This window comes from Salmo trutta, chromosome 14 (assembly GCF_901001165.1).
Source record: "Salmo trutta chromosome 14, fSalTru1.1, whole genome shotgun sequence".
Lineage (NCBI taxonomy): Eukaryota > Metazoa > Chordata > Actinopteri > Salmoniformes > Salmonidae > Salmo > Salmo trutta.
In genome coordinates, this window is record NC_042970.1 from 71,201,619 (window position 1) to 71,215,728 (window position 14,110).

General features: G+C 43.1%; 2 protein-coding genes across 2 annotated transcripts; one reads left to right on the plus strand and one right to left on the minus strand.

The window, feature by feature from the left end:
- The first annotated feature begins 5,727 nt into the window (after positions 1 to 5,727).
- LOC115147258 (inositol 1,4,5-trisphosphate receptor-interacting protein-like) lies at positions 5,728 to 7,653 on the plus strand. The gene has a single exon (XM_029689402.1). It carries the CDS (start codon positions 6,074 to 6,076, stop codon positions 7,028 to 7,030), a length of 957 nt encoding a protein of 318 aa, XP_029545262.1. The 5' UTR covers positions 5,728 to 6,073; the 3' UTR covers positions 7,031 to 7,653.
- Positions 7,654 to 7,773: 120 nt separating this feature from the next.
- On the minus strand, positions 7,774 to 11,588 carry LOC115147257 (zona pellucida sperm-binding protein 3). Its single transcript, XM_029689400.1, has 9 exons — positions 10,962 to 11,588; positions 10,680 to 10,792; positions 10,448 to 10,548; positions 10,188 to 10,356; positions 8,581 to 8,692; positions 8,387 to 8,475; positions 8,237 to 8,316; positions 7,924 to 8,029; positions 7,774 to 7,821 (listed from the first exon to the last, which is right to left on the minus strand). The coding sequence occupies exons 1-8, from the start codon at positions 11,505 to 11,507 to the stop codon at positions 7,926 to 7,928; spliced, it is 1,314 nt and encodes a 437-aa protein (XP_029545260.1). The 5' UTR covers positions 11,508 to 11,588; the 3' UTR covers positions 7,774 to 7,821; positions 7,924 to 7,925.
- Positions 11,589 to 14,110: the final 2,522 nt, after the last annotated feature.

A 14,110-nucleotide genomic window follows, 5' to 3' on the forward strand; every position in this document is an offset into this window, starting at 1 on the left:
GAGGTAATATATACACGTGGGTTAAAGTGACATGCATAGATAATAACAGAAAGTAGCAGCAGCGTAAAGGGGGGGGGGGGGGGCAATGCAAGTAGTCTGGGTAGCCATTTGATTAGATGTTTAGTAATCTTATGGCTTGGGGGTAGAAGCTGTTTAGAAGCCTCTTGGACCTAGATTTGGCGCTCCGGTACCGCTTGCCGTGCGGTAGCAGAGAGAACAGTCTATGACTAGGGTGGCTGGAGTCTGACAATTTTTAGGGCCTTCCTCTGACACCGCCTGGTATAGAGGTCCTGGATGGCAGGAAGCTTGACCCCAGTGATGTACCCTCTGTAGTGCCTTGCGATCGGAGACCGAGCAGTTGCCATACCAAGCAGTGATGCCACCAGTCAGGATGCTCTCGATGTTGCAGCTGTAGAACCTTTTGAGGATCTGAGGACCCATCTCCTGAGGGGGAGTAGGTTGTCGTGCCCTCTTTACAACTGTCTTGGGGTGCTTGGACCATGTTAGTTTGTTGGTGATGTGGACACCAAGGAACTTGAAGCTCTCAACCTGCCTCACTACAGCCCCGTCGATGAGAATTGGGGCGTGCTCGGTCCTCCTTTTCCTGTAGTCCACAATCATCTCCTTGGTCTTGATCACGTTGAGGGAGAGGGTGTTGTCCTGGCACCACATGACCAGGTTTATGACCTCCTCCCTATATGCTGTCTCGTCGTTGCTGGTGATCAGACCGACCACTGTTGTGTCATCCGCAAACTTAATGATGGTGTTGGAGTCGTGCCTGGCCGTGCAGTCATGAGTGAACAGAGGGTACAGGAGGGGACTGAGCACGCACCCCTGAGGGTCCCCAGTGTTAAGGATCAGCGTGGCGGATGTATTGTTACCTACTCTTACCACCTGGGGGCGGCCCGTCAGGAAGTCCACGATCCAGTTGCAAAGGGAGGTGTTTAGTCCCAGTGTCCTTAGCTTAGTGATGAGCTTTGAGGGTACTATGGTTTTGAACACTGAGCTGTAGTCAATGAATAGCATTCTCACATAGGTGTTCCTTTGGTCCATGTGTGAAAGGGCAGTGTGGCGTGCAATAGAGATTGCATCATCTGTGGATCTGTCGGGGCGGTATGCAAATTGGAGTGGGTCTAAGGTTTCTGGGATAATGGTGTTGATGTGAGCCATGACTAGCCTTTCAAAGTACTTCATGGCTACAGATGTGAGTGCTATGGGTCGGTAGTCATTTAGGCAGGTTACCTTAGTGTTCTTGGGCACAGGGACAATGGTGGTCTGCTTGAAACATGTTGGTATTACAGACTCAGACAGGGAGAGGTTGAAAATGTCAGTGAAGACACTTGCCAGTTGGTCAGCGCATGCTCGTAGTATACGTCCTGGTAATCCGTCTGGCCCTGCGGCTTTGTGAATGTTGCCCTGTTTAAAGGTCTTACTCACATCGGCTGCGGAGAGTGTGATCACACAGTTGTTCGGAATAGCTGGTGCTCTCATGCCTGTTTCAGTGTTACTTGCATTGAAGTGAGCATAGAAGTAATTTAGCTTGTCTGGTAGGCTCATGTCACTGGGCAGCTCTCGGCTGTGCTTCCCTTTGTAGTCTGTGATAGTTTGCAAACCCTGCCACATTCCATGAGCGTAAGAGCCGGTGTAGTATGATTCGATCTTAGTCCTGTATTGATGCTTTGCCTGTTTGATGGTTCATCGGAGGACATAGCGGATTTCTTATAAACTTCCAGGTTAGAGTCCCGCTCCTTGAAAGGCGCTGCTCTACCCTTTAGCTCAGTGTGACTGTTGCCTGTAATCCGGTTCTGGTTTGGGTATGTACGTACAGTCACTGTGGGGACGACGTCATCGATGCACTTATTGATGAAGCCAGTGACTGATGTGGTGTACTCCTCAATGCCATCGGAAGAATCCCGGAACATATTCCAGTCTGTGCTAACAAAACAGTCCTGTAGCTTAGCATCTGCTTCATGTGACCACTTTTTTATTGACCGAGTCACTTGTGCTTCCTGCTTTAATTTAGAATTATGGTCAGATTTGCCAAATGGGGGGCGAGGGAGAGCTTTGTACGTGTCTCTGTGTGTGAAGTAAAGGTGGTCTAGAGTTCTTTTCCCTCTGGTTGCACATTTATCATGTTGATAGAATTTAGGTAAAACGGATTTGTTTCCCTGCATTAAAGTCCCCGGCCACTAGGAGCGCCACCTCTGGATGAACGTTTTCCCGTTTGCTTATGGCAGTACACAGCTCATTGAGTGCGGTCTTAGTGCCAGCATCGGCCTGTAGTGGTATATAGACAGTTATCAAAAATACAGATGAAAACTCTCTAGGTAGATAGTGTGGTCTACAGCTTATCATGAGATACTCTTCTATTCATGTCGTCGTTCAGCCACGACTCGGTGAAACATAAGATATCACAGTTATTAATATTCCGTTGGTAGGATATACCTGCTTTTAGCTTGTCCAATTTATTTTCCAGTACTACGGATGGCAAGGGCAGATTAGCCACTCGTCAGCGGATCCTCACAAGGCACCTCTCTTTCCGCAATATCTTTGCCGTCTCTTCCTCGTGCGAATGATGGGGAGGAGGGCCTGTTTGCGTGTCTGGAGTAAATCCCTCTCATCCGATTTATTAAAGAGAAATTCTTCACCCAGTTCAAGGTGAGTAATCGCTGTTCTGATTTCCAGAAGCTCTTTTCGGTCATAAGAGACGGTAGCAGCAAAATTATGTACAAAAATGCGAGAAAAAACATACAAAATAGCATGGTTGGTTAAGAGCCCATGAAACGGCAGCCATCTTCTCCAGCGCCAATTACAGGATCAATCATTCAATTAGCAAGGTAGATGCATGCATAATAAGCAATGGAGGCTCATTGTCACACCTGTGTCAAATTGAACCATACTACCTTACAGTGAATGCCAAGTCAAAGTCTCCAGATTTTGCTGCCAAAAAAACATTAAAAAAATTATACTACATAGGAAAAAAATCCTAACAATGTACACAATGTACTCCACATTTCCAAAGTGAAAGAATAATTATAGAACATTTTCCACATTTTGGGAGGGAATACTCCATTTAAAAGAAAATGTATTTTAGTTTGTTTTCTCCCTTTTGTGCATATTCAAATACTTCACCGTCAACGGATAATATATGTATATAAAAATTATGTTGACACTAGCATATAAAAGCATGCTGTCGTCATTGACATTGAGATAACGAGTCAGATCTGCCTCTGTGTGCCATTGTATTTTACATTTTTGTGGTGGCAGCATCATGTTATGTGTATGCTTGCCACCAGCAGGGGCTGGGGAGTTTGTCAGGATCAAAAGAAATATGAAAGGAGCAAAACCCAGGTAAAAAGTTAGATGAATACACCCTTCAGTCTTCTTAAAACCCTGGGATAGAGTTGTATTTTTCAGGGGGGCAATTACACAATTTTCTATGCAAAAGACACACCAGAATAGCTTTTCCAAGAGGTGTTGAGTGTTCCAGCCTCAGTCCTGACTTTCATTTCAGAGACAAGGTATGAATATTGCTGTCCATCAATGAATTACAACTCAATTTACTGAGCTCGAGCAATTTTTACAAAAACAATGGATAAATGTTGCCCTAAGACAGCTTTTCCCAAACTCGGTCCTGGGGACCCCAAGGATTTTGTCTTAGCATTATACAGCTTATTCAAATAATCAACTTATCATCAAGCTTTGATTATTTGAAGCAGCATGTGTGTAGCGCTAGGGCAAAACCCAAAACGTGCACCCCTAGTTTGGGAAACGCTGCCCTAGGAGTTGTTTAAAGTTAGTAGAATCTTATTCAAAACAATTCACAGCTGTAATAGCTGCCAAAAGGGCTTGGGGTGTTTTAAAAAAAATTATAATTATTTGGAAAATGTTCTGTAATTCACCTTGAAAATGTGAATCCTTTCACAAGCGACTATGTACAGTACCTCTATATTTGGCCCTGCTGTGTTGTGTCTGATGACCCTGATTTTTATCTGAACAGTATAGGAATTGTGCGCTATCCGGTTTGCTCTGTGTATTGCAGAGGAAAGTATCGCACAGCCACAGCACATGGGCAGGGTACTCACTCAGGAAATAAGTCAACCTACAACTGCATCTAAAATAGGAAGAGATATCCTTGCACAGCAACACTGCTCTCTTTTTCGTTTCCTCCTCTACGGTACATCCATAACGACCATTGCTGAGTACAACTAAAATGTACAACTAGACTACTTATTCCAGTCAGGTAAGTGTTATTATTGCAACTTTTATTTTGATTGAGAAATAATGCTGTTCTGTGTGCATACTGAATGAATTTATTAAAAGTTCGATGCTTTCGAGCCAACAAGGAAGTCCCCATCTCGGTCTCTCATCCACTCACTGTTCTTTATGCTTACCATTGTCGTTTTTCAACTGATATGATACATCGTTATGGATTTCTGCTAAATCAGAATTTTACAGAAACTACCTGCACCTTTGATTTCATTGTGCACACTGATGCACCCATCGAAAGTTTGGTGTAATTTATCATACTGTACGTTAAATCTCATATTGGACTTCAGGTGCGTTTTGAATGAGAAGGATGGGAAAATAGATATATATATATATATATATATTTTCCCATCCTTCTCATTCAAAACGCACATACATATCAACATGGATACCATAGAATAGAAACAGACATTTTTCATATGTCTTATTCTACTCCACAGAGACAACGTTAAGGATGCAAGATACCATTCTCTGGGTGTTTGTGCTGGCAGTTAGTCTACTGTATCCCATCCCCAGAGAGGACAGAACAGGACAGGAGCAGGATGATCACATAATAGGTATGCAGGAGCGTGAAGATTGGCTGCTGAGGGAGAGGGCAAAGCTGGAACAGGAAGTGTCACCACTGGTAACCCAAGAGGAAGGGCCCATCGACCAAAAACCCTTACAACTTGAAGTACAACAGGTCTATTAAATCGACCAGAACCATTATCAAAAGGGCTTGGAAGAGACTCTTATCGAACAGAAACATTCTCAAGAGAACAAAGAGGAGAAAAATGAAGAGAAAGAGGAGGGATCTCACATTGACCATGAGCTTTCACAAGTACACCAAGATGTACCTAAGACAGAGCAAAACCTCTCACCAGAGGACAAGGAACAGTCTACCATTGACCTCAGCCTATCATTAACCCTTTCACAAGGAAACGACCAAGAGCAGCCTGCTTTGGACACAGAGGCATCTCACAATGACAAGAAGCTGTACCACTTGGACAAGGCGAATGTCAATCAACAGTGGCCACAAGAGGTCCAGACTGGTAGTTGCCATAGTGACCAACAGACAACACCAGAGCGTCAGGAAGAGTCTCAGGTTGACCCACAGCAATCAAAAACATACCAGGAAGCAGAACAGGAGGTGCCACCCATCTTCAGTACATCAGAGGGGAACCAGCAAGAGCATCTCACAGACCAGCCGTCTAACACACATCAGGAAGTAAAAGTTCCACCTAACCTCAGAAAGTCAGACGACCAGCAACATCTCACAGAACAATATAACACAAACCAGGAGGAGTCACCGATTCTCAGCGAATCATCAAAGGATGACCAGCAGCAGGAGCATGTCACTAATATCATAGACTCAGAGAGCGACTACACCTGGTACCTATGGAACGTGTACTCCCTCATCTCTTTTGTTCATTTCTCCATTAAAATCTCCAGAAGACGTTCACAGAATAAGCCCCATCCAGGAGAGATAATTCAGGAGGATATGGAAGACATCTCTGTCGTGAAAAACCTCTCGGCTGAAGTTCCGCTACCAGACTGAGATACACTCAACCGTTTTTACGACAAATGTGTCAAAGTCTCACCCAATGAGAGCTGGAGGGGGACAGTTTGTGGAGGGTTTTGCTAATGACCTATTAGAAGCCATGAGGAGCATGAGTGATGTGGAGGTTGGCATGGTGATTGAAGACTGTGGTGGAGGGCAGGATCAGTTCCCTTGTGTGTGACATAGTGCCCATTGCCCCGTTAGAGCCATACAGTTTCCAGTTTCAACTCTGGTGTAACCAGGCTATTGATATGCCACCTGAAAATGGTGGGCTGTGGTAGAGTCAAAATGGTGGATGGTGGTGTGAACCAAAATGGCTGCCCATGTCACACAGCTGCCATAGGAGATGATATGCTATGCCTGCTGTGTTGTGAAAATGAGAAAGTCAAAGTTGTGAAAGTCACTGATGTATTGGATAGCGCTCTTTGCTCAAAACACACCCCTTACCTGGCCAAAACCCAGGTTACCAAATGGTCCCAGACCATGATTAGAAAAGCTTGGGGACAGATATCCCACAAATACGAATTTGAGCTGACATTTCGCAATATGGACGCCCCAGGAGCTCTGATGGTTCGATTCAGATCAGGGAAGGTGATAACCTTCAATATGGCTCCTGTGGGGAAACTCAAAGACACTGAAGCTTATTTCACAATTTCTCCTTCCACACCAACTAAGAACACCTCATTGGACACATACTGGAGCCTCTCATTGACCACTTACGAGGACCACAACCTGAAGTATCTGACCAATCACCTGCCTGAAAACTCCTGCCACATTCACTGCCTTGGAATTGTAGCTTTCCTTCACAAAAAGCAAACGGGCCTCACAGACAGAAGTATCCTTACAGATCATCACTTCAAAACAGTGTTAATTCACTTGCTTTTGGGTAAAGAGCCTTCTGACTGGTACCCTGAACACTTGGCTAGCAGGTTACGTGATGCATTGAGCTTCCTAGAAAATAGCCTTCAGGGCAGGAAGTTGCTTCACAGCTTTATTGGAAAGCCTCTGGTTCCAAGTGAGATTGGACTTCCTGCTGTATTTAGGGATGCAGAGCCTGTAAACCTCTTCCGCCCTCTTGGGGTACAAAATGGCAGCTACACCAAGACTGTAAAGCACTTGCAAGAGATGCTCAGGAACTCTTCCATGCTGATACAGGAGTTTTTGCCAAAGCCAAAGGAATGCAATGGTCTGTACAAAACTTCAACTGGTATAGAGAGTTGAACAGTTAAAGGTTGACACTGGACAATTAAATGTAAAGAGATGCCAAATCTACAATGACATTCTCAAATGCAGAGAAGTGCATTTGAGTTCATGTTAAAATGCAGAGAAGTTCCACACACCGCTGGTATAGTTACTCATGGTCTGCAGTTGTGAGGCCAGTTAGACAATGCCCAGTCCTCTAAAATGTGCAGCAGTTTATGGTATTGAAATTAACAATATTCTGGCAAAAGCTCTGGACATTTCTGCAGTCAGCATGCCAGTTGCACACTCCCTCAATTTAGACATCGTGTCTTTAAGGGTGGCCTTTTGTTCCCATCACAAGGTCCACCTGTGTAATGATCATGCCATTTAATCAGCTTCTTGATTTTCCACACCTGTCAGGGTGATGGAGTATCTTGGCAAAGGAGAAATGCTCAAACATGGATTTCAAATGTGAACACTTGAACTAATAAGCTTTGTACGTATAGAACATTTCTGGGTTATTTAATTTCAGCTCATGAAATTAAATTTACATGTTGGATTTATACATTGATTTTAAAATACTCAACTACATACCACTAATTTCCAAGTGCATTTCCAAACAATCCAATATTCAACTAATTCAAATAAAACATCACCAAATATGTATGTCTGAAAGTAATCAACTTTAATAATATTTGAACCCAGTTCTGCCTGGACCTCTGCAGCCATTTTGAATTAACTCAATACACATGATTGTTTAAAGTTCAGTGTTAAAAAGTTTATTTTAGCAAAAAAGTTGTCCACTGCTAATCAAACCCTCCCAACAGCACCTAAAACCACAAGGGAAAAAAGCTATTATTTGCAGAAATTTGTGCTCATACATTAACATAAGAATTAAACATTCTTAAGAATTAAGCAGAGGGACTGAATACCTTTAGTAGCCCCCATCCTTGAAGGTTTCCATGAGCCATGTTTTATTTTTAGCACGTTCGTCATGGGCCATCGTCATAAAATGACTGGTCACAGTTTGTGCGTGAGCTATGAGAGCGTTATCAGATCAGTATTGCGTTTTCCACAGAGATTAGTCAAACAAACCATAATGTAAAATATGAAATGGTGGCATGAATGCATGCCCGCGTTAAGTCCTCAAAACAGCTTCCCATTCCCTTCTAATGCGCTCAGATGAAAGGGTTGGTGACAATGAGACAACCCTTGACTGGTCATGAACCAGGCCTATATGCTCACCGGAGGGTTGTAGAGAAGGAGAAGGACAAGAACCGACACAGCATGAGCAAACCGCAGCATCGCCACACAGTTCCACCCACCTAGGACAATCACAATAAATATTAGTTAACCCTCATAGCAAGGAGTCCCTCAGAACTCAAGTGAACCTACTTTTTAGTCTTTGTGTCATAGTTGCAGGACTTGGAACTTGGAGTTGGAGTGACATTCCCTGTAGTTATTTCACAGTGCAAGTGGAGTTTCTGGAAGAAAATAAATGTACGTTCTCTTTAAGGTGTATTACTTTAGGCCTAAAGTATTAAAGAAGCAAACCATTAGTTGTTAGGAGATGCACACATGAGTCAGACCTGATTGTCCAGGCCCTGGAAGATGAAAGCTCCGACAGTGAACCTCAAAGCATTGTTGGTGGTGTGTGACAGGAACTTTGACTGGACAGTATTCTTGCCATCCACCATGCATCTAGTGAAGAGAAGATCGTGTACTTAACACTAATCCCTCCAATTTGGGACAAGGTTCACCCGCTGGTGCTTATTCCCACCTTGTAAACCAGGGACTGAGTTACAAAAGACACTAGGGCTGTTTACACAGGCAGAAAGTTCTGATCTCTTGGTTGAGGTTTAACAGCAGTTGGCATCCAATATATTGCATTACAGGTCCATTACACTAATACAAAATGGGAACCAAAAGTAGACTGAATATTACCCTACACACTACTTTAACCTCATCTGATCCTTCCCCAGGCCAACAGGCTGAGAGGACAGGACACTACCATGCTACACACGCTGTGCGTGTCTCCGCCACCTTACTGAAGCATATATGTCACTCATTGGCCTATCCCTCTGTGCTGTCAGACATCCCATTCACAGGAATCCTCAGAATTGCTCACCCTTCACCTATTCTCTACTTCACTCCCTCAGCATGCGACATCTGCACTACTCTGACTAGCCACCGAACACTTCTGATCCCCAGCAACATGTGCACCCTACAGTTGACCACTTTATCCAACCCCTGTGTCCCATGCCCTTCTGCACACGTCCACATCTTGGAATCTCCCTCCTACACACTGCAACATGACCATAAATGTTGCAGCTGAAACAGTGGATTCGCCACAAAAGCTCCAACAGGATAACTGATACATCCTAACATGAGCTTGTCAGGTAAAGACTGACTCAACTCAGGACTGACAGTGACACAGTTTCTGCGTCGCACCAAACTTCACACAAGAATCGTCAACTTCCATTGCGCCACCTCTACACTACCCCAGAAATCACTCCCTTTATGGTGCGCAAAGCAAGACTATCCCAAGCGCAAAGCAAGACTATACTAGTAACGTCACAGAGCACCTGCTCCCTCTGATCTAAAGAAACAAGTCCACTTCACCAACTCAAAAGCACACCCTCTTTTCCACCCATGGATCAACCAAAAGACCTGTTTCCATCCTCTTCAAAAAGCTCAGTCCCAATGGACCAAGAGGCATCTTTATCATAACCATGTCCATCAACACAAGGCTCATGCGCCTCAGAAACCTTTACCCCTTCAATTTCACCTTCATAACGCCAACTGGCGTCTGGCCCACTTTCAACTTGACAGTCTTCCTCGACATACCCCTTTCCCTGTTATTGCTAGAGTCAAATTCAAACCCATCCTCTGCCACCATCTGTCTTTACAACCCCTTAAAATACAACATTTTCCCAAACCTGCATTTCTTTAGCCTTTGGGAGACATGCTAAACTCTGTACTCCCACGGCAAACTTCGATTTGACCAATCAGATATGTTCTGAAAGACTTGATGTGATTGGTCTTTCAACCTATTAATGGACAAAATAGAGTTAGGCTGCCTGTGTAAACTGCCCAGTTGTGGAATCTAGCCAATTAACAAGCAAGAAATTAACTACCAGGAACAAGACAAAACCAGGCCAAGATAAATTGTAGTTCTATAACAAATAAGTTTTACCCATAGTTGTCGACCACAGTGTATTTGAGAGTGGAGTTGGGGCTAGCAGTCACGTAACAGTTGTTAATATACACCCGCCGATGCAAAGAAATAGTGGGAACTTTGGCCTCAAAGTACATTGGTTGTCCAAGGATATAGGTTTTATTTCCAGTGAGCTTGTTCCATGATTCTGGAGAGAAAGAGTAAGGTTAAGTATCGTTAACAGAACAACACTGCAAGTGCATTCTGATTTAGGTGACACATCTGTCAAGTCAACTCACCATCATAAGATGTGAGGGTGACTCCAACCTTGGATTTAAGGGCCTTGAAGACTTTCCCCGTCAAACGAGGATGAAAGCCAAACTTGTAAGAGTGGTGAATCCTGCAGAAAATGGCCATTAGTGCAGTCAGACACCCAAATAATATCTAGTATGGAGCCATGTATAGGATATGCTAGTGTGGACTTTGGAACGTAGCCACCAAATGTGAAATCATGATGAAGTGGTAGTTCACCGATTGTAGCGGCATTCGATGTGAACAGAGAATGACAACTCCCTCACAATACCGCCTATGGCCTCTGGCTCATACTTCAGCACGTTGGAGTAGGAAATATAGTCAGCGGTACACTGGAATAGGAGAAACAACTCTAAAAACCACCAATACATCTGAACATAATCATTACAGCCATGGAAATACAATCCCTTCAGACAATTGCAATTTGACTGGATCACTCATGGCATACATTCGATGTCTGAGTGACAGGGGATTGTATTTCTGATGGCATGGGTAGCCAACCTTTCTATGGAAGCCACAGCTTTTGATGTTGTAGAGCATGTAGAAGTGTTCCGCTGTGGATTTGTTGACTTTGCAGTTGTGGAGTTTGAGGTACTTGCAGGCGTTGGGGTTGGTGAAGGCGTCCTTTCTGATTCTCACATAAATCCTGTCGAGGTGGCACAGGACCTCAACCTTCTTAGAGTGAACTGGAGGAGTGGTGGGTGGAGAGGCGGTGGGCAGCAGGATGTGCTTGACTGAGAGGGGCAGCGGCCTGAACTTCCCTTCAGGCTTGAAGACATACGCTTGGTCCTGAGAAGCACGAATAGGGATGTATTCTGGTAGCTTCAGATAGTCTGACTTACGAGAATGCTCCAACACGGGAGTGGCCATGATTTGGGAACGAGATCTGACCTTGGGTTCAGATTCATCATCAAACCTCAATCGCTCCGTCTCATCCCACAGAACTTCAGTGTCATTCCCTTCATCAACAGCTAAAGGGAAGCCCTTACCTGACAAACCATAAGCAGAGGAGTAACTCAGGAGCAAAAGCACCAATTTCACCACCATCTTGCCATTCACCACCAAATCTCACTCTCAACTAATCCAGAACAGTAACAAGGTGTATGAGGGAACCACCCTTCGCTTGTGTGTTTTATATACAAGCTACAGCACCCAAGTAATTGCAACACCTGGTGCTGACTTTAATCAGTAGCAGAATCAACCAATCAGCAGTCACCAGGGCCCAGTTTTTCAAAAGTTATATGATCATAATTTCATTTTAAAGCAGCCATAAATCGCCTTGTGACAGGGAATGGAAGCTTATTATGTTCAACAGGGAGGGGCAATTGAAAGTAAGATTCACAATGAAAGGTTTTATTGTTGAAACCTTTCTAGCCTGTCTATCTATGGGTGACAGGGTTGACATTATGTTTCACCCATTGACTTTTCCACCACAAAATGGGCCAAAAAAGTAGAACCAGCCCACCTGCTTTTATACTATAGTTTGACTATTATATGTTAAATGTTTCTAATGAAATAAATATTTGTAAAAAAATAGTTTCACTACATTAAAACGAGAGTTCAGTTCAGAGTTGACCATAAAATGAGGGACAGATGCATATTAATCACATTAAATTAATAATAATCTTCAGAAATTAATTTGTCAAAGCAACAAAATAACAAAGCAACAAAATAACTAGGGCTTTACGATGATGGTGGACTCTTGGAGAAATGTTGGTATTAAGTGGGAACCAACTGAAGCTAGGACAGCAGAGTCCCGACACATCTTCGGAAAACATCTGAAACCCTACCTCTTCAAACAGTATCTTAAAATCTTTCATAGAAGTCAGAGGGTGCACAGTCCAAATTAGGAATTTTGGCACTTTAGCAAGTCATTATTCATATAAAAAATCTCCTTATTAAATGATCCATGTGGTCTATATTAAAGGGCACTTCAATTAATATAACAGGCTTTTAAAATTCAATATTGGTGCACAATTTTCACCCTACTTAAAATATCAAAGGGAAGCAAAAGGCAGTCATTTCGTGGAACGACCCAACTGCTGGTAGAAGTAAATCGTCAACCTTGGCTTTATACCTGTTCAAACAATACAATCCAGGTGGCAGTATGCACCCTTTCAGTTTGTTTACCAACTCAAAGAAGTAGTAGAATAAGAAAATTGGCTACTTCAAAATGGAGATGAGATGGCCTCAATGGTGCCACAATGTTGCATCACAGAGAGAACAAGGAGCCAGATGTTTCACCATAAAATCTTAAGCATCTGGTTGGAATTTCCGCTCCCCACCAAATATGGAGGGGAGAGGAAGCCCATTGGCCGGCAGTGGGAAAGTATGGAGTGAGATGGAACTGGGCCGACATTTGGCTGATTTTCTCATCGAAGAAAAGCCCGATCTCAATACAGTTTTCTGTTGCCAAAACTATGATCTGTTATGAACAGAGTACACTAAGTTTTGTAGATGTGACCCTTTGCCAAAGTTTTTAAAAATTACATTGTTTACATCGAATTTAGTTATCGCACACTTCACAGTGAAGGCGTTCTCTTCTTCGTCTTCATCTTCTTCTTTGGTGGGGTTTAATGGCGGTTGTCATCCAATATGTTGCATTACCGCCTCCAACTGGACTCTAGTAGAAGAATAACAATTAAATAAATAGTGGCGTGAGGTATAAATGCACAGTGAATAACGAATAACAATAAAGAGTAAAAATAACATGACTATATAGAGGGAGTACCAGTACCTAGTCGATGTGCAGGGGTACGAGGTAACTGAGGTAGCTATGTACAGTTGAAGTCAGAAGTTTACATACACCTTAGCCAAATACATTTAAACCCAGTTTCACACAATTCCTGACATGTAATCCTTGTAAAAATGCCCTGTCTTAGGTCAGTTAGGATCCCCACTTAATTTTAGTAATTTGAAATGTCCGAATAATAGCAGAGAGAATGATTTATTTCAGCTTTTATTTCTTTCATCATGTTCCCAGTGGGTCAGAAGTTTACATACACTCAATTAGTATATGGTAGCATTGCCTTTAAATTGTTTAATTTGGTCAAACATTTTGGGTAGCCTTCCACAAGCTTCCACAAGCTTCCCACAATAAGTTGGGTGAATTCTGGACCATTCCCCCTGACAGAGCTGGTGTAACTGAGTCAGGTTTGTAGGCCTCCTTGCTGACCGGTATGATGGCTGTGTGGTCCCATGGTGTTTATACTTGTGTACTATTGTTTGTACAGATGAACGTGGTACCTTCAGGCGTTTGGAAATTGCTCCCAATGATGACTCAGACTTGTGGAAGTCTACAATTTCTTTCCTGGGGTCTTGGCTGACTTATTTTGATTTTCCCATGATGTCAAGCCAAGAGGCACTAAGTTTGAAGGTAGGCCTTGAAATACATCTACAGGTACACCTCCAATTGGCTCAAATGATGTCAATTAGCCTATCAGAAGCTTCTAAAGCCATGACATCATTTTCTGGAATTTTCCAAGCTGTTTAAAGGCACAGTCAACTTAGTGTATGTCAACCTCTGACCCACTGGAATTGTGATACAATGAATTATAAGTGAAATAATCTGTCTGTAAACAATTGTTGGAAAAATTACTTGTGTCAAGAACAAAGTAGATATCCTAACCGACTTTCCAAAACTATAGTTT